The 26,154-nt window shown below is 46.6% G+C and overlaps 1 protein-coding gene across 10 annotated transcripts in view; it reads left to right on the top strand.

Annotated features, from left to right (window-relative positions):
- The window catches only part of TTC7B (tetratricopeptide repeat domain 7B), a 292,264-nt gene that overhangs the window by 212,506 nt on the left and 53,604 nt on the right, over positions 1–26,154 (top strand). For 4 of the 10 annotated variants that reach the window (XM_063651990.1, XM_063651988.1, XM_054447523.2 and 1 more), the window contains 2 exons: positions 4,025–4,075; positions 13,875–14,015. The exons of 2 other annotated variants lie outside the window; for them this stretch is intronic. In XM_063651990.1, coding sequence (XP_063508060.1) covers positions 4,025–4,075; positions 13,875–14,015 — 192 coding nt within the window. Of the gene's footprint in view, positions 1–1,554; positions 1,717–4,024; positions 4,076–13,874; positions 14,016–26,154 lie in introns of all 10 variants that reach the window. 4 more of the 10 variants (XM_063651993.1, XM_063651989.1, XM_054447524.2 and 1 more) reach the window with 2 other exon arrangements.

Raw genomic sequence — 26,154 nt, 5'->3', positions numbered from 1 at the left:
GATCCTGCCAACCCTGGGGCACACGCCCAGGATCACCCGCTGTGCGGGCAGATTCCTTTGTGAGGCCGCAAGTCCTCTTCGATCTGTTTTGTTTTGTTTTGTTTTCCCCCAGAACTAAATTTATTTTCTTTTTCTGTTTTTTAATTTCTATTATGGAAAAATTTCTAATATGCCAGAACAGAGATACTAATATTCCCATTACCCACCAGTGAGTTTTAGCAGTCAGCATTCTCATTTGCTCTCTGTCTCCTATCCCACACTTGCTTTTCCTAGAGTATTTTAAGGCAAGTCCCTAATATCCTATTTTGCCTGTTAAAATTTCAGGATATATGTGTAACTGATAAGAGCTTAAAAATATATAACTACAATACTATTATTATATACCCTGGGTCCTTATACAGTGCAGCCTCAGTGTTCATGATTTTGGAAGTGGTTGTTTAACTGGAATACGGTTTCCTACCTCTGAAATTGTCCATATGCAGAGCTGTGGAATAACATGAGGAGTCACCCACGTCTATAAGCTTTGAACTGGCCAAGTCCACTGTAGCTAATAGAGTGGAATTTTGTTTCATTAAACAGACTTGTCAAACTAAAATAGCCCCCCTTATAGAGCATGACTTCCCCTTAGGTATCACCTTGGGCGTCCCTTCCTTCCGCTTCTGCCATCTCATAGGTCCCAGCCAGTGAAAGAGGACTCAAATAGAGTGACAGTCTTTACTTTGAAGCTCTGAGTCATTGTCTTTTCTTTGGAATAAGTTGGTAGTTCCTTAAATAGAGAATGAAAAAAAAATATTTTATTCCTTTGCCTTTAAAACAGGATGTGGGGTAAGCGAATTTATCTTTAATAATTGGTAGATATCAACAAATACCTATACAACGCAAAATAAGTCTTTTAACTTGAAAGTTTGATCCACTTTGTTTGGGTAAATTTCTAATTGCAGCTGCGGTGATCTCCCCATTGCCACGTGTTCCTCCAGCTGTAAGACATGAAGGCAGCCATACTGGCTTTTTTCCCAAAGTGCCCAACCTGCACACCAAACCATAGACCACCCCAGAAAGCTTAGCACCCCCTTGTCATAATGCTGGGACCATGACATAGTGCTGCACTTCAGTACTCTGCACCTTGGAAAACCTTATTTTCAAGTAAACTGTATATAAGTGCTTCTCATAAAAAACAAATCCATGTAAAGTCAAGTCCTAACCCTTTCCAGTTGAAAAGCATATTGTTTCCTCTAGAATGTTCTGGATATTGTAGGCTAAAGATGTATTATTTTCAGCAGATCACACTGCTGAATCTGTGCCCAGGTAAATCTTGAGTTATTTTTATTCCATGGTGGTGTTGTGGACCAACTAAATAACCAGTGGAAAAACAAATTTGTTTTCTTCGAAAAGCACTTGTATTCTATTGTCAAGTAGAGGAATGATTGTGTATTACATGACCTCATTTTCTTTGCAGCTTATGTGAGTATATTAAAAGCGAGTTTATTTTTTTCTTTGTGTTTCTAAAGTTTTTTTTTTTTGCCTTCACCCTTTTTTTCTCTTTCACTTTTTTAGTGTCAGATTCCTCCTCCTCCTCCTCTCCTCTTTCAAGAACCGAATCTCCTCTCCACCTGTTTGTGTCTTCTCATCTTCATTCTCCCAAACCCGATACCTTTGTGTGGCCCCCTGCAGCTCATTCATTCAGTGACGCAGGTCCCTGCCGGGAACCCTCTCTCTGTAAACATGGTTTTTCCTTTCTTGTGAGACCTACTTCATTTGCGTGTTTTACCTTCTGATAATCTTCCTAACTGATAAGCTGGAGTGGAAACTTCATCAGACTTGTCAGAGAGAAATCTTGCTCATTTGAAAATCCAAAAGCTGTTTGGGGCAGAAGGAAACCTGAGATTGCAGGCATCAGAGCCCATGCTCCAGCCTCCTCTTTGCAAAGTAAAGGAAACCTTCTGGGCAGGACGGATAGAAGTTTTTCTAGAATATTGCCTCTAATCCTTGGGTCCTTCCGTGCTTTCCTGGAGTTGATATAAATGCATAAAAATTAATCCTATTAAAAGGCAAATTATGACATTTTGCGCAAAAACTCCTGTTTTCAATTTAGAAATGAATTCAACCAGTGTATAATCATCAAGGCCGTATTCTACAGATCAGGGCCACAGCCCTTTCAGCATGTGGTTCTCAAACTTCACCATGCATTAAAACCACACAGAAAGCCTTTAAAGCAGCGGATCCCCTGGTCCCCACCCCCCAACTTTATATTCACTAGGCCTGAGGTGGGGCCTGGGAATCTGGATTTATAAATTGCTCCCCTACGATTCCAATGCCAGTGGGTTTTAGACCACATTTTGAGAAACAGTGCTGTAAACTGTTTTCCATTGGCAGTGAAGGAAAATGTAGGGTTTGTGTCATGAAACTATGCAGAGAAATTGAATAGTATTTTATTTAGTCTAATCTTGCTTTTAAATAACACAGAAATTTTGAAAGTCAGCTTTAGGGAGTTCCAGAACCTGTCCATGAACAGCAACAAGAAATATCCCTGTGTGAAAATGAACACTGGTTGCTAAAACCCTTAAATAGGACCTAAATATGAGTCTGACCCAGGGAGCCCATCCTTGTTTTCTTTTGCTCATTTATTTAATGTTCACTGCCAGCACTGCCAGAGAATTTAATCTCTATATCTGTGATTTATAAGGGCTCCTCTTTGTTCCAAATGCCCAGTTATATGCTGAACAAAAGCTCTTAAGGGGAACTGCTGCCAGAAAGAACCACTTTCTCTAATGTGCACATCTTTTGATGGCTCACCCGCTGTGTTCAGCTCTCACACACACAAAGCCAGGGCAGAAATTAGATTACCATTCAAAATAAACGATCCACGCCAAAAAACTCGCTGACCGTACTTATCTGCATATTGAGTGTTCTGAACTTTGCTTTCATGGCAATCCCAGTTTTATGAAATGGAAGATGAAGATACTGTTTAAACACCGTGTATGTTGTTTTTAATGCATTTCTTAAAATAGACATTTTCTCTTAATACAATGCCTACTGGCAATTGGCAACTTTGATATTTCTAGAAAAATTCTTTACATTGACTTTTGATGAGTTTATTGTCTGAAAATGGGATCTTCCCATTCTAGAATAACATGGTATATTCCCACTGCCCTGTCCACTCTTTTCTGCACAACAGACCAACCTGCCCGTATTTTTCGTGTTGCATCTTGGGAGCCCTGTGATCCTGAAAGGCTTTGAAGATTGCAGTCCCGACTCTTCAGGGGAGGCACTTTATGTCTGATTAATGAGTGACTTTCTGGGGTGATGAGCACCCACTGGGCTTTCTGCTGAATGGAGTATGTCCTGGGCAGTGCTCAGTTGTTTATTCTTAATAAGCTGAAGTCATCTTTCCATCCTCAAGGACTGTCTAGCCAGTAACTAGGTGTTTCAACTAAGACTGAAGCTCTCGAGAATCTACACCCTCCCATAGAGTCAGCATTTAGTTAGAGAGGGGGAAAACATACTGACAAATGTAGAATTTCTTAATTAAAATTGTAATGATTTTAAGTCCCAACTTTTCCATTAGGACAAGCAGATAGTCAAGACCTGAAGTTGTATGAATTTCTCCCTCCAACCCTTTGACTTCATAGAAGAGAAAATTAGCCCAACCCAATAAACCATTGGAGTCATGATTAGGGTTAATGTGTGGAAAGACCCAAAACCTGCTTGTTTGATTATTTTTCCCTTCGCTTTGGAATTTCCTGCTCTGGAAACAAAATACATTGCATGAATTGGTCAGCTTTCATGTGCTGGGTGAACATTTAAATGGATAGGGGAATGCCCAGTTGGCCTTTCTTTGGTTTAAAAAAAAAAAAAATTGTTAGTGGAAAAATGTGTGCCACTCTTGAATGGAAATATGATTCTAGACAGCCAGACTTACAGTTGGAAGGTTATTAGAACTCTGTTCGCTTTTTTAGCCTTAATTTTGATTTTTCAAATGTTTTGTTTCTTGGTTTTAATTTTTGGTTTGATCTGTTGTTCCAAGGCAACTCTCCAGAAGCATACTTTCATGGTTTTCCTTCCCTTTTTTCAGTTAGTAAGTAGTTCACCAATCTATTAATCCTTCCGAGGGCCTCCAGAACCGCACTCCCCCACCATGGAATGTGCATTGTGGTTGTTGAGTGCTGAGAATGCTGAGATGACGTGGACATCCCTCTGCCACCTGCCTGCCCACTCTGCCACCTGGAGCCCATCCCTCCTGAGATCCTAATGCATTCAACGCAGCTTGGGTTTATATATGAGGAGGCAGTATTGATCTGAGAAGGACTACAAAAGAAGGCATTGCAGGGAAAAAGGCCAACTCTGGGTGTGCAGTGGGTGGATGAGAAGCACTCCTGGCACTGATTGGAAGCATGAGATGCCCTGCCTTCCCAAGGCGGGTGGCCAGTAAGTTTTAGGTAGAGGGAGCCAGTTGGATCTTGAAATTTCTGTAATTAATCCAACCATTATTGTTGCATAGGAGAGCAATTCTAACTGTTAATTTTTCTAAAAATAAGCTGACATCATAAAACTTAAAACTGTATCTACCAAAATTTAAAAGAATTGCTTAATTCCCTGGATGTAGGATCAGTGCTTTTTTTTTTTTTTCTCTTTGAGACAAGGTCTCACTCAGTAGATCAGGCTGGAGTGCAATGACACGATTACAGCTCACTAAAGCCTGGAACCCCAGGGCTCAAGCGAGCCTCCCACCTTGGCCTCTTGAGCAGCTGGGACACCAGGCACACGCCATCACACCCAGTTAATTTTTTAATTTTTAGCAGAGAGGAGGCCTCACTGTGTTGCCCAGGCTGGTTTCCAACTCCTGGGCTCAAGCAATCCTCCCACCTTGCCTCCCAGAATGCTGGGATTACAGGCGTGAGCCATCACGCCCAGCCTAACAGTGCTTTTGGCGGTGTTTAAGTCATTAGTGAATTGTCAAATCCGCCAAAGGATGTTTCTTAGACCACTGATTCTCTTTGGTCAAATATATTTGGACGATAGTCCATCTCCTGCCTAGTGCTTCATAGTTCACCTTAACCACATTAAACGTTCTGAGAAGTCCCGCAGTTTGACCCAGTGTTCCCAAACTAATGTAATCGTTTTTTCCACCCTAGGAAATCAGTGTTCATGGATTGCATTTGGGGAAATGCTGGTGGATATGGGGATCCAGTGCATGTGAATGACCTGAGCCTTTAGCTTATGGCAAATACTGCCCCTCACCCTTAAGAGTTGATTCCACCCTCTGAAATCCAGCTCAGCCTAGATGTGCCTTTATTTCTGGACTAAAAACAGTCCATAGTAGAAAAGAGGTGTGTGTTGGTGTTGTCATCACACATTAGGTGCTTCATAAAAGAAGCCCTGCCAGGTTCCTTTCACCATCAAGGGCCAGCTCTGGAGTCACCCGGCAACTCACCGCATCGCCCTGGGCCTCATTTCCTCATCAGTAAAAATGTAAATTCCATAGTTATTCTATGTACACCGCCCTTATGATTTGGCAGCCATGGATCCTGGGTTAAGGGCGAGTCAGGTGCCTTCCCCCTGAGTTACACCCTGGGCAGCTAGGACCAGAAGAGTGGAGGTGACTGAGCAGGACTGGAGCGAACCAGCAGGGCTCTCTGCATGCTGCTCATCACTTCTTAGAGGACCCTGGGTGCTCCCCTGCAGGTGCCCTAGCAGTTGTTTTTTTGGAGAAAAATCTGTGCTGATGTTTTATTCCCCTCTCCAAGAACGTGCTAAAATCAAGATTACCGACTTGAGTTCTTGGCTCCATTTTTCCTATCACTGATTCTAGTGAAGTTGCTGCTCTTTTTAGCAGTAATTCACCAGAAGAAGAGAGTAAACACGTTAATGAAGAACATACCTCTAAAATAAAATAAGAGTGAGAAAGGAATTCAAGAGAGTAGTGATGTTTTTCTCTTTCCATCATGACAAGCATTTTATTGAGTTGCATTTTCTAACACTCAAGAATGTATATCATGATCAGGAAGTGACTAGTCAATTAGGCAGTTTTAGTCTCTGTTCCTGCTTCATAGAATAAAGTAGCTTTAAAAGAAATCTATGTATATATGGGAACATCACTCTGTGATGACTGTACCATTTTTGAGGGGTGGTGATTTTTAAAATTCAGCTCTGATATAGAACCTCTTTTGCTATTTTAATTAAACTAAAATTAATTTAATATAATCCTCCTTAATTAGTTCTGTAGTATCTTTCTTTAAACAAGATTGAGTGGAATGATAGGAAACTGACAAGCCAACAGTAAGTGGCACTCAGGTAGAAGTTGGGGAGTGTGTCCAGCATTAGAATATCATCCCAACCTAGGAGGCTTTCCCCAGGATGCCGGCAGTCAGGCACTTGGAGGCTCAGAGAGCCTTCCCCAGGCAGAAGGCACTTCCACCCCGAGACACAGCCTTATGAATATGCATCGGGGAGGATTCAGGTGGAGATGGAAGCATCTGCCCAATGTAGTCCTCCAGAAGGTACTGTCTCTAGCGCAGAGCCACCGGCAGCGGCTCGCTCTGACAGCTGGCGCCTTCCTGCATGCATGTGAACGGCTTCCCTCCATGCTTTCTGTGTGACCACCTGGTCCTGCTAGCACCCGCCAGCAGCATGCTGCGCTAGCCCCGCATGCCCACCGGTGACGACATGTCCCCGGCCCTCCCTGCCTTACTGGGGTCCTTCCCTGGAAAGAGCTTCCCCCTCTCAGGAAAAAACACGTGCTGTCAGGTTTAAACGGTGCTTGATATTCTGTTAAAGACAGTGGGAAACTGATCCCGTCTTGGGGCTATGAGTCTTAATCCTTTTTTCACTTGGTGAAAAACGGAAGTGTCTACTAGAATGGTGACTAAGGTGATTTATTTATCAGAGGAACCCACAGCAGGAGCCCTCATGGTTGGTGGGACTGGGTGGGCAGCGGCCCCACCCCTGCTGTCACACTGGGGGACACAAGGCGTGAGGGCAGCTCCCAGGGAAGCAGCAGATGGAGAGGAGAGCTGTGACAGCGCGGTGCAAGGAGCCACCACCTGGAGTCGCCTCCTCAGAAAGCAGGACTACCCTACAGCAAAGATGGGAATTGTCCTAACTCCCGTGCACCAGGGAGATGAGGGGACAGCAGTTATGTTTTTTAAAAGGTATGGAGAAATATGCCTGCTTTGAGGGCCGCAGTGAGAGTGGACACTCACGCCCCTTCCTCTCCCTTCAAGAAATAAGAGACAGCCATCACTAGCTCCTCCGCCTCCTCCCGTCCTCAGCCCCCAGGACATTCTGGTTCTTCAAGCACAGGTGACACACAGAGACAGAAGGGCATAGAGCTGCCAGCAGTCTGCAGTGTTGGACTGATTTATTTCCAAGCCCTATCTTGAGAAACAGAATTTTTTTTTTCCTGTTGAGAAATGAAAATTCTAAAGCAAAGCTAGCTCACAAAATGCTGAGTCATTCAGATTGCTGCTTAATATTCAGGTTCTTTAAGAGATGGAACTGCTGCTTTTTCCTATTATTTTAATTGTGAATAAGTTGACAGAGAATTTGGAATCATTTCAGGGTCAAGGGAAAACAGGTACAGCAGAAATTCATTAGCAGCAGGTGATTTCTGCATGCCCACGACTGCAGTGGCTCAGCTACTTGTCAGAAAAATGTGGGGAGGGCAGGTGTCTGCCGCTGCAGCATTAGGCAGAAAGAATGTGGGTGCCAAACAGAGATGGGGCTTGGGGTGCGGCCACGTGCCGTCGTTCTCCCACGTTCACACTCATGAGGCATGGAGTGAGTTCTCCAGGGCTGGGAAGCAAGGAGCTGCCCCAAATCCCGCCAGCCTCATGTGAGGTGGTCGGCTGACATCTTTTGGTAGAGGATGTTTTTCACACATCATGTAATGTGGCTGTCCATTGTTCCTGGCACTGGAATGCTCGCCAAGTCACCGGGTGGGCAGGATTCCATCTGAGATCCAGCTCATCTTCTACGTGCTGTGAGGGGAGAGGGAAGGCGAGGGGTCCTTCAGACTGCAGCCACTTAACTGAGGCCACCAGATAGTTAGAAGGAGAGCTGGAATATAATATATCCTATTTATTCGGCAACACTTGCGTGTGACAAATATAGGGATATGAAGCATAACTAAGCCACTTAATTTATCAGTTATGCTTTTTCCTTTTTCTTTCTTTTTTTTTTTTTTGTTTGAGACAGAATCTAGCTCTGTCACCCAGGCTGGAGAGCAGTGGTGCCATCTCAGCTCACTGCAACCTCTGCCTCCCGGGTTCAAGTGATTCTCCTGCCTCAGCCTCCTGAGTAGCTGGGATTACAGGCACCCGCCACCAGGCCCGGCTAATTTTTTTTGTATTTTTAGTAGAGACAGGATTTGGCCATATTGGCCAGGGTGGTCTCAGACTCCTAACCTCAAGTGATCCACCCACCTCAGCCTCCCAAAGTGCTGGGATTACAGGTGTGAGCCACCACTCCCAGCCTGTGCCCTTTCTTCACAGGATTATTGGTGCTGGGATCCCTTTGGATGATGAACTTTGGTGGAATAGGGCTCACATGTGATTGCCACAGCTGAGGTCTATGTGAAATTCACCACAGGTGTCATGTGCATCGGAAAAAGGATTTTTGGAAAAGCTTCACCTGCAAAGGCAATTTGAACTAGCCGTCCCAGTGTCCTACTTATGGCAGGCAGGGTTTCTCAACAGCCCTCAGTGTACGATAGGAGCGTGGGTCAGAAAACCTCAGGAGGGGTTCAGAGCTTGGACTCATGGTGCCCTGAGTTCAGTGACCTTGGTTCCTGGTCCTCTTGGCCCATGAGGAAATGCCTTCCCATCACAGTTCCTAGGTCCTCGGCTGCCTTCCCCTCTTCTTACCCCCACACACGGTGATGGAGAGAGGAGCCTAGAAGGAAACCCTGGCTCTGAACGTTCTTCAGGTGGCACTTTGCCTCTGTATCAGGTGTCCAAGATAACATTTTCGGTTGAGGATCTAGGTGGGAGGGCAAGGAAAGCCATTGGCTTGTGGAAATGCAGATGGCCTCCGCTCCTGGACGTCACATGCCCCTGCACAATTCGGGCCATTTGACGACAGACCTGTGCTAGATTTCAGAGCGAGCTCTCACCTGCCTACGTCAGCCCTTGGTACAGTGGGTCTTGCAGTGGCTTTTCAGAGCCCCTGTGTCCTGTGACTGCAGGGGAGAGGCGCATTGTCTCCTAATGGAACATGGCAGCCGCTGTGCAGCACACAGTCCTGTGGGCTCTGGCAGTGGCGGGACCTCTTGAAGCCGGGTGGCAGATAAGAGATGCACCGTGGCCCAGGTGCTCTCCCTGGCTTACCTGTTGAACCTGATTATTTGGAAACTTATTTCTGCAGAGCCTTGGATTTCAAATTGGAAATATGTCCTATATTCTAACTTCTGATTCCTTTTTCAAGCCTCAGTTTGCCCATCTCCACCTTAAGTTAATAGTGCTCTCATTCTGATGTATGATGTGGGAACATGTTTGCCGTGGTGAGAAAGAAAGGGGTTCTTTAAAAATGTGCTGGTTAGAGCCAGTGTTTCCAGCTGTTTACCTGTATAAGTCAGAATCCAGTGTCTATATAGTCACTTACCATTTCAGTTCTATGAAACAATAAAATACAGTACAGGGTTTTTTTTGTTTGTTTTTTTATTAGATGGAATCTCACTCTTGTTGCCCAGGCTGGAGTGCAATGGCGCAGTCTCAGCCCACTGCAACCTCCACCTCTGGGGTTCAAGCAGTTCTCCTGCCTCAGCCTCCTGAGTAGCTGGGATTACAGGTGTGCACCACCACACCCCGCTACTTTTTGTATTTTTAATAGAGACAGGGTTTCACTATGTTGACCAGGCTGGTCTCGAACTCCTGACCTCAGGTGATCCGCCTGCCTCGGCCTCCCGTGGTGCTGGGGTTACAGGCATGAGCCACCGCACCTTGCCTGCTTGGTTTGTTTTTTAACCAGCTGTATCCATTGTGATTAAAGTGATGTTTTTCCTTCCCCCTCCTTCCAATGCTAATTCAATGGAAGAATTTTATTTGTTGTGTTATTTTCAGAATAGTAGATACCAACTTATATAATTTCACTATTGTTAGTTATGTGCTGTTATTATGTGACTGCCCTAATATTTATCCCTGGTTCAGAATATGAAGGCTCTCTGCCCTGATGAAATGTGTGTACCAAGAAATTGACTAGGAAGAAAAACATTATTTCTAATAAACCTGTTATGCTTCTCTATATTTTAATTTTATGTTAGGGGAAACGTCCGTATTTAATTGGAACTATTCACCACTGTCATTTTTAGTGTGGATTGTTGGAAGTGATGAGGACTGCACTGAAGTGCCCTTTGAGTGGGTGAAGGTTCTGGCCTCTGAGCCACTGTTAGGGGTGAAGAGTAGAGCACACGTGCATCCAGAGAGGGGGCCACCCTCTTCTGAATTTCAGACAGTGACGTGTCTATTACCAGCACTCGTTCATTCCCTGCACACTCATTTACCTAATACCTAGTATGGGCCTGGTATTGTTAGTCCCTGAAAATCCCTGTACTGAGGACGTAGTTCCCATCTTCTAGACCCACACGGTCTAATAAGGGAGACAGTTATATTAACTTTAAAACATGTGGTCTGTGCATTGTTAGTGACAACCACATAGAAGCACCAAGGACCAGAGAGTCTCACTTATTGTAGGGAGAAGTGGAAGGCTCACAGCAGCCTTCCTATAAGAGGTGGTGTCAGAGCTGGACTTAGAGGACAGATTTGGAATCAGACTAGTGTTTGTGTTCTGGTTAAAGATTAGTACATATAAAGTGCCAATTGCAGTGCCTGAAACATGGTGTGTTCTCTAAAACTGACAACCACCACTGCTGTCATCATCGTTGCCATCATCATCATCATCTGCCAGACTTTATTCATAGTAAAATATATTGTGCTAGGAATTAATTGATTTAGTTGTGTATAAATATCACAAAGAGAAAAAACTTTGGCAGTAGTTCTGATTATTTATTTGTGGACCAAACAAAACAGTTAATCCAAAAACCAAAATTAGCCCTTCCAAAAGTCACAAACTCTTGTAGCAAAAGATTCACAGAACCTGGTAGAAAGTGTATGGAATGTTTCCAGAGCAATAATTTATTGTTGTTATTTTTTAATGAATTAGTAAGTGAATATTTTAAACATGTCTGTTAAAACATGTTAAAAAAAACATGTTTTTACTTCTAATGTGAATATCAATAGACATAACTCATATAAACAATCTCTTTAGGGTCTTCAATGATTTTTTAGAGTCTGAAGAGATTCTGAGACCAAAAAGTCTAAGAACCCCTGTTCTAGAGAACAAGATCTTCCTGGAACTCTGTTCCCCAGGTGACCCTTGTGCTGCAGGGAAGCAGGAGAGCTCAGGCTGCCTGGCTCGTGTACAGGCTTTTTTTGACCAAATATTCGTAACATTTGCTTCCTGTCTCTCCAAGCGAGTGGTTCTCAGTCTTAGCTATACATTGGAATCAGTTGGGGTGATTAACAAAGATGCCAGTCCTCACCCCTAGACTGAGTGATGTGGTTGGTCTGGGATGTAGCTATAACATCATGATTTTTTAAATCCCAAATGATTTTGATGTGAAGTTAAGGTTGAGAACCACTGTTCAAGCCAATGAGAAGGTAGCCAACTTGGTAATGGCGGAATAGGGCAACAACAGCCTCTAGATTACTCATTTATTTAACTATCATTGCTACTAAAAATCTCAGGGAAACTACATCAAGTCCTTGTTATCAAAGTTAAAAATATTACTTTCCATAAAAAGGTGACAAATAAGAAATTTTGACAGCAGTTTAATCACTTTGCTATGTAGATTTTTAAAAAATAGTAGTTAGACATACTTTGTCTAAACAAGGATAGATTCTTAGCACACTTCTTAGGTTCCCCCTTCATATACCATCAATTAGACTCTTTTTTTATTATTTATTTATTTTTTATTTATTTTATTATTTATTTATTTTTTTTTTTTGAGACAGAGTCTCACTCTGTCATCCAGGCTGGAGTGCAATGGAGCGATCTCAGTTCACTGCAAGTTCTGCCTCCTGGGTTCAAGCAATTCTCCTGCCTCCAAGCAATTCTCCTGCCTCAGCCCCCCGAGTAGCTGGGATTACTTATTTTATTTATTTATTTATTTATTTTGAGACGGAGTCTCGCTCTTTCACCCAGGCCAGACTGCAGTGGCGCTATCTCTGCTCACTGCAAGCTCCGCCTCCCGGGTTCACGCCATTCTCCTGCCTCAGCTTCCCGAGTAGCTGGGATTACAGGCACCCGCCACCGCACCTGGCTAATTTTTTGTGTTTTTAGTAGAGACAGGGTTTCACCGTGTTAGCCAAGATGGTCTCGATCTCCTGACCTCATGATCCACCCGCCTCGGCCTCCCAAAGTGCTGGGATTACAGGCGTGAGTCACCGCGCCCAGCCACTAGACTCTTTTAACTCAGCCTCTGAGTTTTGTATTGTGCAGCAGGACTTGTTAGACCTTTCCAGAGGCTGCTCTCCTCTTGGTCATCCTTGTGGGCACTGTTGGCCCACTCTGATTTCCATCCACCAAGGCCTCACCAAAGGATTCAGGTGCATTTAGAGGCATCCATGTTACCATTATATTGGAGCAATCAAAACAATATGGATGGCGCATCTATTGCTGTGAATACTCTTTAAATTTATGGATGATGGGTGCATTCCAAAGCACAACTGAAATTATTTTTATGCTCACAATTTTGTATTTTCAAGAATATAACTCCATTTATTTTGTAGTCAGCATTTATCTTTATAGATTATTACTATTTTAAACTTTATGATGAGTTGGTAGTTACCACTCTCAATGTTGGGATGTTTATCTCCATACTAAACTTTTTGATGAAGTACAAATTAAGAATGATGCAGGTGAATAGAAATATTAACAGTTTCAAATTTGAAACAACTGAGAATCCTGCTCTCGATTCTAAAACCACATCTCCAAGAGTGAATGTTGGAAAGAGGTGGGAAACAAGCCTCTGTTTAAGGAGGTGGTCTCCGATCCTCCAAGAGGTCAACGTGAAGAGAAATGAGTTTTGCATTTTGATTTGTGCACTCCCCCAACCCTTGACTAGTGAACATGCTCGGTCGACCCCTCTCAGCCTTTCAGGACAGCAGGTTTTACAGAATAATTAGGCAGGTGCATATTCTGAGCCCCAGGAGTCTGTGCTACAAACCCATTCCATCCCATCCCCTGCTAGTCTAGCCTTAAGGATAGACATCTACTTATACACAGGGCAAAAGTGTGCTTTTTTCTGCAGTTTTTAAGTCATGCCTTAGAATATGGTTCTAAACCGAGGGTGTAGCCCACCTCTCCAAGGCCAGGCTTGTACTAATGAAACGGGAAGTTGCTGGGTTTGTCTTGAGAATGGCCAGTACCTCTACTCCAAATGCTACCCCAGGAGGCAAGTATATTCCTCCCCCCACCCTGATTAAGTTTCTAGGTTTAGGCCCTTACAGGGGCGCTTTGTAATGTCCCCTTACAGGGGCGCTTTGTAATGTCCCCTTACAGCACTTCATTTATGTGATTTTTAAATGCTAGTATCATCACAGCTGTGTATCTGGCCCCCCATCTCCCAGCACTCACACTGCTAGGCTGAGCTCCTGGAGGGGGCATGTGCTCTGTTTGTTGACAGAAAGATTAGCTAAAGCCCAAGGATGGAAACTAAGGCCCCAGGCCATGATTGCTCACATTTCTTTGTGGACAGTAAATCTTAGAAACATCATGGGGGAAGGGGTGTGTGTGTTCCGCACTTGTCTGTGTGGGAAAGGGTTGATTGGTTGGGTCTGTTCTTTCGCTCCTGATAGAGTCTTCTCAAAAACCTCTCACAGGCTCCATCCATGCCACATCAGTAGCAGCCTCAAGAGTGGAGCAGGCACTGTCAGAAGTGGCTTCGTCTCTGCAGAGCAGTGCCCCTAAGCAGGGCCCGCTACACCCCTGGATGACGCTGGCACAGATCTGGCTCCATGCAGGTACCACTCCGCCCATACCTACAACCCACTGCTGTGCCAGAGCCTGGGCACTTGCCTGTTTAGCCCACGCCCCTCATTAGGAGAGATCAAAGCTTCGCAGTCATGCACCAAAATGTTACTACTTCTTTGCAGGAACCACGAGTGACTCTGTATCCCCCGATCCCTCTCCCCTGCCTCGGTGCCCTGGCACAGAGCAGACATCTAGGAAAGTTTTCTGGATTTGACTCTAAGGATTCTTGGGGAGTTTGCCATGTGGGGTGCAGGGTTTGTGCTATAGAGACTGTCTTTGTGAGTGACTTGGAGTCATAGCTGTACCAACTGGGTAGATTTGAGTTAAAGTATTTAACTCAGCCTCAGTTTCCAATTCTGTTTGATGGGCTTAGGAATAGCACCCATCTCCCAGGGTTGATGAATGCAATGCCTGGCACATCTTGACAGTGAATTCTTAGAGCCCCTGAGAGAGGGCCAGGAAGTGTTAAAGACGTGGATGTCTTTATAAAGCCAGGGAAGGGGCTGTGTGTTTGGTGCCCCTATGTTCCTATGCTTCTCTGCCCCTCTGATGGCTCTCTCTGTAATTTCCTAGAGAGACAGCAGCAGCCTCTGACCTGGAGACTGGTCCAGAATGGGGGCATGTGTGCCCCTTCCCCAGTTCCCAGAGCACTCTGCTGGCTTAGCGATGCTTCTGCACCACTAAAAAGCCCAAAAATAAACGCAGTGTCCAGGCTTTTTTTTTTTTTTTTTTTGAGACGGAGTCTTGCTCTGTCACCCAGGCTGGAGTGCAGTACTGCTATCTCGGCTCACTGCAACCTCTGTCTCCCAGGTTCAAGCGATTCTTCTGCCTCAGCCTCCCAAGTAGCTGGAATTACAGGCACCCACCACCATGCCCGGCTAATTTTTGTGTTTTTAGTAGAGATGAGGTTTCACCATCTTGGCCAGGCTGGTCTCGAACTCCTGACCTCAGGTTATCCGCCCACCTTGGCCTCCCAAAGTGCTGGGATTACGGGCGTGAGCCACCGCGCCTGGCCTGTGCAGGCATTTTAATAACGAGAATCCCACTACGCTGCGCTTCCAAGAAATAATGGCTGTGGATTTACTTACATATTTATATTTTGACATAAAAGGTAATTCCCCTCCTCAGGTTTCATCACTTGGTCTGTATAGCCCTACCTGGGCCTTCTCAGGCTTGACTCTTACAGTGCGTGGTGAAAGCCCACATTTGGCTGAGAAGGGTGCTTATTATCCACCAATTGTCCTTCTGTTGACTCCTTTTTTGCCAAGGCTAATCGTGTGATATTCCACCCCGTTTGACACCACTGGCAGGCCTTCACATGGAAAACATGTTTGGATTTACCTGGCCTTGGTGTGCCACAGAGCCCAGCTCAGTCAGCCTTTTCTGTGTTGGCATCTTCAATTGCACCATAACGACTACCGTAAATTAACAAATTATATTCTTCTAAGCAGAAGTACAAAAGAGGGGTGATTCATGAATTCGCAATTGTTCTTCTCTGCTGCAGACGCCTGCAGCATTTGGCCTCTTGCTTAGAGAGGTCCCAGACATTCTGGCTCTGAGGGCCAAGGAGTAGCAGTAATGCCTCCTCCACAGCTCCCTTATGCAAAAGTCCAGTCCCTGGCTGAGAACTCTGATGCCTGTCCTAGTCAGTCACCCCCATGAACAACGACTACAGAGAACAGAAAGGGAAGGAGTATGGTTTAGTGTCCAGGCCAGGTAAACCTGAACTTGTGGGGCTGGTGTAGGGGCAGAGTTGCCTTTCAAATTGGTCTCAAAGTTGGGTTTCTGAAGTGCTGAAGTCTAAAACACCAGAAGGGCTGAAGGCCATCCCTCCAGGGCGGAACTAGCCCACTGACCTCAAAGGTGGTGCTTCTCTTGCTTGTTTCTCGGAAAACGTAATGATCTGAAAGTCAACATATTCCAGGAGACCTCCACCTGGTGTCTTGCTGCCCCCAACTCAGTTATCCAGAGACTTTGCCCCACTTTGCATGGCCTGCCGTGACTGTTGGGGAGGAAATTTTGTAGCTGATGATTAGAATATTGAAGAACTTGATGGCTAAGATTCAGCTTGGAGCTATCCTTTCATTTTATTTTTTCGGGGGGTTGGAGTCTCACTCTTTCGCCCAGGCTGGAGTGCAATGGTGTGATCTCGGCTTACTGCAACGTCTGCTGCTGGGTTCAAGCAATTCTCTTGCCTCAGCCTCCCAAATAGCTGGGATTACAGGTGCCTGCCACCATGCTCCACTGATTTTTGTATTTTTAGAAGAGACAGGGTTTCACCATGTTGGCCAGGCTTGGTCTCGAACTCCTGACCTCAGGTGATCTGCCTGCCTCAGCCTCCTAAGGTGCTGGGATTACAGGTGTGAGGCACCATGCCCAGCCTTCTTGGAGCTGTCCTTGAATTTTAATATAATCACACAAGATCCATTTCTCATTGCATGGTCCGTAGGACAGAGTCAAGTTCTCCTTCCTAGCTAATGGGTGTGGCTTTACTATTCTAGAAGGTGGTGGAATTGAGCTATGGAAAGTGACTGTCAACCCTGTAGACCCTGAGCAAACTGTGCTGTATGCATACGGTGAGCATTACGTGTAGGACGAATGAATGGAGTCAGTTAGGATCTTTGTGGAATTTGTGCCATATTGACTGTTTCAAAGCAATGACTTTGCTTGAGTCAAGATTTAGAATCGTATCATATATTCACATAGTCCTTCAAGAGGAAAATTTAGAAGACAGTTTCTACTGCACTGCCGGGTTTTAACCTTATGTGATTTGAGTTCTGCTGCTCTGAGAGGCAAAATAAATGTGACTCAATTTTTTGGCAGTTCTTGGAAACCAGGTAACCTCTGTTTCCTGTGTCTATCATCAGCTCCCACAATACTGCCAGAGCCCATAAGTTTTGTAAGCTTTAGAAGAAATTAGTTAGATCAAGGCCTGACACCCAAAGCCATGGTGTCTGGGTGGCATTTGTGGGCCTGTTCTCTCCTGGTGGTTTTTTCTGGTGAACTGAGTACAGTGGGAGCTCGTGATGGGAGCCCACAGTGGAGGTGGACCCAGATTTGAGGCTTGCAGGAAAGGTCACTCGGAGATGACCTTGGATTTCCAGCAGAGAAATCTATCGTAGCAGAGAGTCCCTAGGCCACTTGTCTGTGCATGTGTATGGCAAGGAGATAGTGAATAGGATACCTGTGCCACCAGCTGCTTTGTAAGGGGACAGGCCCAGGAGATGAGGGATGCTTGCCCACAGCAGGTCCCCACTTTCTGTGTGATAGGTGCTCCCTTCCATAGGTCCATGGCACACAATTGAAAAGCCACAAAGTGAAAAGGCTCCCTCTTATCCCTGAGCCTCAGTCACCCCCGCCACAGGCAACCACTGTCAACCGGTTCTGTGCATCTTCCAGAAATCTCACACGCTGTACTTTGTCCCCCACCACCCTCTGAATGTGCTACCTGGTAGGTCAGTGCACATCAGCACCTGTAAGGTGACTTATACTTTGTCACGGCTACAGAGTATGTCTACTGTATGGTTAGACCATCATTTAACCGATACTCTACTGATTAACATTTAGATTTGAATCTTAAATTCAGCTGATAACATTTAGATTATTATGGCAATTTGTGCCATATTGACTCTCTCAAAGCAATGATTTTGCTTGAGTCAAGATGTAGAATCATATCATACATTCACATAGCCTTTTAAGAGGTAAATTTAGAAGAAAACAGCTTTCACTGCACTGTCGGGTTTTACCTTATGTGGTTTGAGCTCCCCCGCTCTAGTATTTTGCTATTACAGATAATGCTTCAATAAGTATCCCTATACACAGTCTACCCTTCACATTCTCGGGTTCTGCATCCATGGATTTAACCAACCTTGAATTAAAAATATCTGAAAAAAATCTGTCTGTACTGAACAAGTACAAACTTTGTCTTCTTGTCATTATTCCCTAAACAATACAGTATAAGAACTATTTAAATAGCATTTACATTGTATTAGGTATTTTAAGTAATCTAGAGATGACTTAAAATACACAGGAGGATGTGCATAGGATAATTTAAAATACACAGGAGGATGTGCAAATCCTGCACCATTTCATATCAGGGACTAGAACATCCATGGATTTTGGTATTCGAGGGAGGTCCCAGAACCAATTCCCCATGGATACTGAGGGCCGACTGTGTACTTTTTTTTTTATCTGTAAGATAAACTCTAAACAGTGGAACTGATGGATGAAAGGGTGTGTACTCTTTAATTTTGATAAGTTTTGTCCATTGCCTTCCACAGAATTGTACCAGTTTACATTCCAGTCAACAATGTGCTAATGTCCACTTTCTCACACCCTTGCCAACACAATGAATTCTCAAAATCCTTGATCTTTGCCAGTCTGACAAGTAGAAAATGGTATTTCAGTTTTCTGTCCATAGCTTTTGACGATTTATCTCCTTAGATACTGAGCTTTTCCTTTTTATTTCAAGCATTTATTGTGTGTCAAAGAAATCTGCCTTGTCTCTGAAAGAGGTGCTGTAAACATCTTCTTCCAAGGGTTGTTTTTTTTTTTGTTTTTTTTTTTAGTTTTTGTTTGTCTTTTTTGCCATTTTTTAAAATAAGTTTATCAATTTTTTCTAATGGCATCTGTGCCTCCCATGATATTTGGAAAGCAACAACTCATGTTTATGGTTTCTTTTCCTAAAAGTTCCGGGTATCTTCCAGTGCCATTTGTCTATATACTATTCTGTAAAGAAAGTCAGAGAAAGGTTATTTTCTCCATTTTTGTAATGTGGGAGCCCAGGCTGGATAGAAGTGAGCGCCTTTGCAGTCTCGATGTGCAGAAGTCAGGAGAGTGCCATTAAAGCATGGGATGTGGCACCTCAAGACATGGTTCCTTAGGAGCCATTCCTCATCTTCCTTGAGTGCACACCTTACTGCTGGCATTGGAAATTCGCATGTCCACAGCTCTTCAGCAGTGAGCCAGGGTCTTTTCCAAACCAAACAGCTTCTTGGTGCCCATTTTTCAATTTCCACCTTGGGACGGCAGCTAAAAATGACTTTGCGGTAGGTGGTTAATTTCTGCTTGTTACTTACTAATAATTATAGCTTTCACTTTGGCACCTCTCATGGTTGAAACCAGTGGCTATTCTTAGATGTGCAAGATCAGACTTTCTGATTTCTGCTGGAAATTTAAGGCTGTAATACTCTCACAAATTCCTTGGCCCTGGCCTGGCCTGGCCCCTTTGCCCAGACTCCTCCCAGGCACCAGAGGTTGCATCAGCAGGGTCAAGGGGTAATCCCGTAGCCTTGCCCCGTTCGTGATGAGATGAAGACAGCTCCCAGACAGGTGGTGTGTGCAGTCACTGTACAGGGAGCACCTGTGAGAGGGAACACGACGTCCCTGAGGGTCAAGCCTGTCCAGCTAACGTTTACCACACACTGTGGATGTGTCAGATGCTATTCCAAGGACTTTAATATGTCTTAATTTGTTCAGTCCTCATAATAACCTTATGAGGTATAAATACCCGTATTCACCCCATTCTATAGGTGAAGAAACTGAGACACAGCTATCAGATCACTTGCCTAAGGTTACATGGCTAATGAGTTAGAAAGTCAGAATGTAAACCCAACCAGTGTGGCCCCAGAACCCTAGCTCCAACCCACAGTAGGCACTCAGTTGTCAACACAGTATCGTCCAGCATCTCCACATGCCACAGTGGAGCGAGGCACTGGAGTCCTATGGTTATGAAGGCAGACACAGCTCCTGGCCTTCATGGCGTTTGTAGATGTGAAACAGAACAATGACAGAAGCACTTAACTCCCTGTGCCGAGTGCTGGGGGAAGCACTGTAGGCCCCTGCGACCCCTCATAACACAAGGCCTTCCCCAACCAGGGGAGCCAGAGGGGGCCTGCACACACTTGGGCAGTGACCTCAACAGTGACTAGCACCAGGTCAGGGACGATGGAGGCATAGAACAGCACGTGGGAAGTCCTGGGGGCAGCCTGAGCTCTGAGTGTTAGAGGAATGCTGGCCCCTGGGGCATGAACCCTGAGGAGTAAGCAGTAAAGCAGCCAAGGGGAGCCAGGAGAAGGGCCCAGGCTCAAGTCATGCCAGCACCCCTGGTAGCCATGTTAAGATCTTTTACTTAATCCTAAAATCATTGGAAAGCTACTGAAGGACTTGAAGCAGGAGCATGAAAGGACCACTTTCAAAAGATCACTCCAAGCTGGGCACTACTTAAGAGGCTGAGGTGGGAGGATTGCCTGAGTCTGGCCTGGGCAACATAGCAAGACCCCTCTCTGGAAAAAAAAAATCACTCCAGCTAAATGTGGAGAATGGGATGGAAGGCAGTCAAAGTGGACACCAGCAGAGCAGGAAACTGGGAGCACTGGTCAGGTGGTGGAGGAGAGCAGCTTGGTCTGCGATCTCAATGGAGATGAAGAGGAGGGGACCCTGAGATGCCTTCTGAGGCAGAACTGATGGGACTTGTTGTAGGTTGGATGTTGAGGGGTGAAGGAAAAGGAGGAATACGGAAGGAAACCTGAGTGTGGGGCTTGAATCTGTGGGTGACTGGTGACACCATTTGCTGCAATGAGGAAGCCTGGGGAAGAACTGATGAGTCGGGGTCAGGGAGGCAGAGACTTCAGAGTCCCACTTGAGCTTGGAAGCATCAGGTGCCTGAGGACAAGGAAGTCAGGATGCCAGGCAGGCGGCTGGATGTTCCAGTCTACATTTCAGATCTGGGCTGGAAACATACCTTTAAGAGTTGGGATTTAAAATCCCCTTTAAAGGCCTAAGATAGGTGCTAAGACGGCCTAAGAAGAGAATGTAGGTGGAGAAGTAAAAGGGCCAGACTGAGACTGATCCCCTCCACATTTAACGCTTGGGGAGCAGCCGGCTGCAGTGGCTCATGCCTGTAATCCCAGCAGTTTGGAAGGCTGAGGCGGGTCAGTCACCTGAGGTCAGGAGTTCAAGACCATCCTGGCCAACATGGTGAAACCCCATCTCTACTAAAAATACAAAAGTAGCCAGGTGTGGTGGCAGGCACCTGTAATCCCAGCTACTCGGGAGGCTGAGGCAGGAGAATCGCTTGAACCTGGGAGGCGGAGGCCACAGTGAGCCAAGATCGCACCACTGCACTCCAGCCTGAGCAACAAGAGCGAAACTCCATCTTGAAAAAAGAAAAAAAGCTTGAGGAGCAGAGGAAGAGCCACAGCAACTGAAGGGGAGTGGTCGGCAAGGCGGGAGGAAAGCAGCGCAGACAGCATCGCGGCAGCCGTGGGGGCAGGAAGGAACCCATGCAGTGAAGGCGAGAACCTGGGTCTGACTCATCAGTTACGACCCTGGCCCCACCACACACTAGCAGTAATACCTGGGCAAGCTATTCCCACTCCCACTGAGCCTCTGTGTCCTCTGTTAAATGAAGAGAGTTAGGACAACCACATAACATAGCAAACACATAACAACTACTAAAATAACGATTTTTAAGGAGGATGTGGCCAGTGGGCAGTGCCGCTGAGAGGTTGGGAATGTAGAGACAAAAGCATTTGCTGGACCTGGTGTATGGGAGTGTTGGTGATGGTGACGAGACTGGATTTAGTGGCATGGTGGAGATGGATGCCATCTGGTGTGGGTTGCAGAGCAAATGGCAAGTGAGGAAGTTGAGGCACAGAAGGTGCACAGTTCTTGCAAGAAGAATCCCTCTGGAGCAGAAATGAGGGATGTGACGGGGAGCCTGGGGCTTGAAGGGGGCTGAAACCCGTTGGAGCATGTTGATTGGGTGTGCAGAGCTGCGTGGGGACCGAGGAGGCTGAAGCCCATTGGAGCACGTTGATTGCCAACAGGGATGATCAGGTAAAAATGAGGCCCTCGGCATCCAGAAGAGAGGGGGGATGTGTGGAGGTGAAATGAATTCCTCCAGCAAGAGCGTGGTGGGGTCCAGGGCACAGGCAGAGGGGTTGGCTCTCAGCAGCAAAGGCAGAAGAGACACAGAGTGGACGGAACAGAGGACACAGATGAGTTGTCAGTTTGGTGGCCAGAAGAGGCTCGGGGTCCACTTGTCTGGCTTCTGACTTCTCTCTGAGTGATTTGTCAAGGCAGCCGAGGGGTTGGGTCAGGAGTCAGAACAGTGGGGCTGAGGCCAGGAAGGGCTAGCGCCTGTCACTGCTGCAGCTAGGGGAGGAGGAGCTTGTCTTGCTGTGCCACGGAGCCCCTGGAGAAGGGATCCCTCTTGACAAACTGACACAGCCAGACGCAGACTCAGAGACTAATGGCAGTTGCATTAGTCCCGACCCTGGCAAAGACATTTGGCTGGGCCTTCAGTGAGGCCAGAGCCTGGGCTGTGCTCAATTTGGGAACTTCAGGTCCCAGCACGGCGCCTGGCCCAGAGAAGCTCAGGGTAGGTCTGCACCTGAAGACAAAATCACTGCCTCCTTCCACTTGCTAACCCTCCTCAGACAAAAAAAGAATTAAGGCTAAGTCCAGTGAGAGCCGACAGAGCTGAAGGCCTCTCTAGGCCTTGAGGGCTTGGAAGGGTGACAGGAGACCCATCAGGACACAGGATCCCTTTCTGCTTGGCCCTTGTGCTGATTTTTATGTGAAAAAGAAGGTGGGCTCCAGGAGCACCCTCTGTGCTAGCAGACACCCTGCAATCAGGTGGGACCCCTCTGCCCTCCACAGCATCTCTCTTTAGGGAGGCAGGGTCAGGGGTAAAGGACATGGTTTGGAGGGGTCAGGGAGCCTGCCGGCTTGAGCTTCAAGGTCGGGAGGTACCTACTGCTGTGCATCCTTTCCATCACGTTTCTCTGCCAGGTGCAGGTGAGGTAGAAGATCTCGGGGCCGTTCTGAGGGCTGCCTCCAGCTTAGACTGCTCCTTTGTGTGCGTTTCCGAAAGATGTCCCTTCTGAATAGACTAAGCCTCCAGAGGGAGCAGCCTTGGCTAGTGGAGGACACCTTTGTGAGAAGCAAAGGGCTTCTTTGCATTCCTCCGGGCTGGTGCAGCCCTGTCCAGGCATACAGCCTGCAGTGGGGCCCAGGCTGGTTGTCAGCCCCCTCAGCCCAGTGCCTGTGCACTCCCTGCACAGCCAAGCCCAGGGCAAGCCCCTTGCAGCTGACATGAAGCAGGGGCTTGACAAGCATTTGATGAATAAATGAATGAATGAATGAGGAAACTAGACCCGCGTGAGGTTCTGGGTGCATCTAGCACCAGGTCCCCCAGCCAGGAACACCACTTCACCTTGAGAGAGAAACCTTCACATGGTAGCTCAGCCCTTTTGGGATCACATCTCCAGTCTGGTTCAGCAAACCGTTCCAGGAAGCCCTCTGTGTGCAAGGCAGAGTTAGGGTGCGAGGAAGGAACAGGCTTGACCCAGCCCTGCGGGAGGGTTGGCACACTTGTGGCTCACTGTGACAGGGCAGATGAGGTCGAGGGGTGTCCCAGAGCACACACAGGGTAGAGGAAGAATGGGAGGGTGAAAAGTGCTTGCCCTGGGTTTCTGGGAGGTCCTGGGCAGAGGGAAGCTGAAAGGCATTTGGGGCAAAAAAGGAGGTTGGAAAGGCGGCAGGCCCTAATTTTGAATTTTAAATGCCAAGCAAAAGCATACGGGTTATGTTCATGCCAAATAAGCTTTGTACACGGTGGGGAGATTTTATCCACAACATTTTTCATAGTAACCCAATAGCAGGGACAAACCAAGGGTTCCTAAGAGAACATTCAGAACTTATGGAGCTCCCAAAATAAGGTAGGAAGTATCCACACCCCTTACCTTTGGTGAGAGGCAGTCAGCCACCAGCAGCCAGGACAGAATATCTGTCCCTGGAACCTCTTCAGAGAGTGACCTTCCAGACCCTGCAGCTGGAGCACTGACCTTGTGCTGAAGTGTGTTCTTGTTGGCAGCTGATGGCGTTGAGTTCCCAGAGCCTGTTTCGCTGTGATTCTGTTCCTTTGGTACCAGTTCTTGTATCTCTTAATAAGCTCACAAGGCCCTTTATTTTCTTTAAATTGAATTCACTCCTTGGTGAAAGGAACAGGGAGATTTCATTTGCTGTTGCTTCCCTGGCATTCACCTGTCTTTGTTGACCTGTGCCACAGAAATGGCTGCCCTGCTCTGACCTACACCCAGCATTCATTAATCTGCAGACTTTTCTTGAGCACCTGCTAAGTTGTGTCCAAGGGGACCAGCCTCTAGATCCTCTGCTGAGGGATACAGAGGTGACTGTGACTAGGAGTTGTCTATAGTTTAGTGAGAAAGCCATACTGTTTCTACGTGAGGGGCTTTGGGAAAGTATAAACGATATTCTTTTCTTCCTGAGTTCCAAACCAATGAAGATGAAGGAGGCAGATGGAGATCAAATCCACAGCTCTGCTACTGGGGAAGCTGGGTGGAAATATGTGGTCCTTGTTTGGCGGCGGACTCCCAGGAAAGAAGGCTTTTCAAGTAGTGCAGGTTCATAGTCAATACTTGTGGCCTCGTTCTGTCCTAGAGGCCCAGCCACATGCCTAGGCAAAAGCTACATCCTGGGGTGATCTCAGAGGTGGTGGGAAACCTTAGAAATCCTTTCCTTTTCTTCTCCAACTCCATCTCAAACTACCTGATTGGTGTCTGAAACCCCACCACTAAAGCGTCATTCCTGGAGCCTAAGACATTGTGCCTCATGCAAGTGTAATTTCCTCTTAGAGAGGGAATGCCTATTCGGAGTCATTGTCTTAAGGGGCCATGGTGAAATGGAAAGGCTAGACCTGGATCCACCAAATACTCTGACCCGGTGAAATAGAGCTGCGAGGCTCAAATGAGTCCAGTTATCTCTTTGCACCTCAGCTTCCTCACCCTGCGGTCTCCAAGAGAGCTTAGGCTTGACTAAGAGTTACCCTCACCATTTGTGACTCGCTTTGGGCTTCAGACTTCCTGGTGAATGGAAGTTGCTGGAGGAAACCCACGGCACTGGTATAAGGCCTGTGCTCCTGGACAGATGTGGCAGGAAAATGCTCAGCCTAGGGTTGATCCCTTGGCACGGCCTTGTCTTGATCCCTGCCACTCCTGTGATGTCTGATGCCCGCCACTGCCCTGGGAGAGCTGTGGGCCAGGCGCAGGCCCCCCACCTGACAGGTGGACAGGCCCAGAGAAAGTGATCGACTTGCCCAAGGCCACACACGAGGCCCAGGGCCAAGAACCAAGTCCTCCATGTTCTCATGACACTGTGGCTTGCAAATTGGAAACCCTAGTGTTCCCAGTGGTGCCTCGGAGGCAGAGGAGGGGGGCAAACAAGAGGTAGCCACACTGCCCACTCTTAGGAGTCTTTTATATCCTGGGGTAGGATCCCTTTGGAAGAAACAGCCTTCACTGGTGAAAATGGTTTGAAAATCGCTGCAGGACGTTGTGCCTTCAGTCCTTCCTTTTGAGCTGGAAACGGAGGGATTTGGGAGCAACCCTAGGCTGTGCATTTTCCTGCCACATCTGTCAGTGTCACAGGCCTTATCAGAGCCATAGGTTTCCTCCAGCAACTTCCACAGCACTGAAAAGTGCCATAGGGGGCTGGATTCTTTCCCTCACCATCATGATCCTGACTTGGTTCTATCTGTGTCTCCCGTTTCCCCATCACGTGAAGGGAGCGAGAGCATCAGGCCTGAGGCTTAGGCAGGCTCGGCGACCAGTGAGATACTTGGAATCACATTCGGTCTCACGGAGGACCCCTGGAGAGCAGGAATGACATGCACACAGTCTTACTGGCATTTACAGCTTTCCCCACGTTGATTCTTATTCTGGACATGTACATCCCTGCTCTCCCATGTCAGCCTTTGTTCATAATGCTCTAAGTGGGAGAGGCTGGGCGGCCTCACCAGCCCACAGCATCTCCAGGATTGGGATCTTGGAAGTGAACTCACTCACAGCTTGGCAGTGAGGCAGGAGGCAGGCATGCAATGAGAGGGATGCTCTGTCCCGCTCCCCTGTGTTGCTGCCGCACTCGAGAACCAAAACCTCAGTGGGCACACATTTGACTCTTTGGTGAGGGCGTCGAGGGAATTGTGTTACTGAAAGGCATCAGACAGCCCGATGGTGTCATTAGGAGGTGTTTCTCTCCCAGAAGGGAGAGGTTTTGCCTGGTCCAAACTAAAGGACAGAGAAATGTCTTCTTTGTCCCTATAGA

Source organism: Pongo pygmaeus, chromosome 15 (assembly GCF_028885625.2).
Source record: "Pongo pygmaeus isolate AG05252 chromosome 15, NHGRI_mPonPyg2-v2.0_pri, whole genome shotgun sequence".
NCBI classification, from domain to species: domain Eukaryota; kingdom Metazoa; phylum Chordata; class Mammalia; order Primates; family Hominidae; genus Pongo; species Pongo pygmaeus.
The sequence above is the reverse complement of the archived record's forward strand: the minus strand, read 5'-3'. Positions and strand labels throughout refer to the sequence as shown.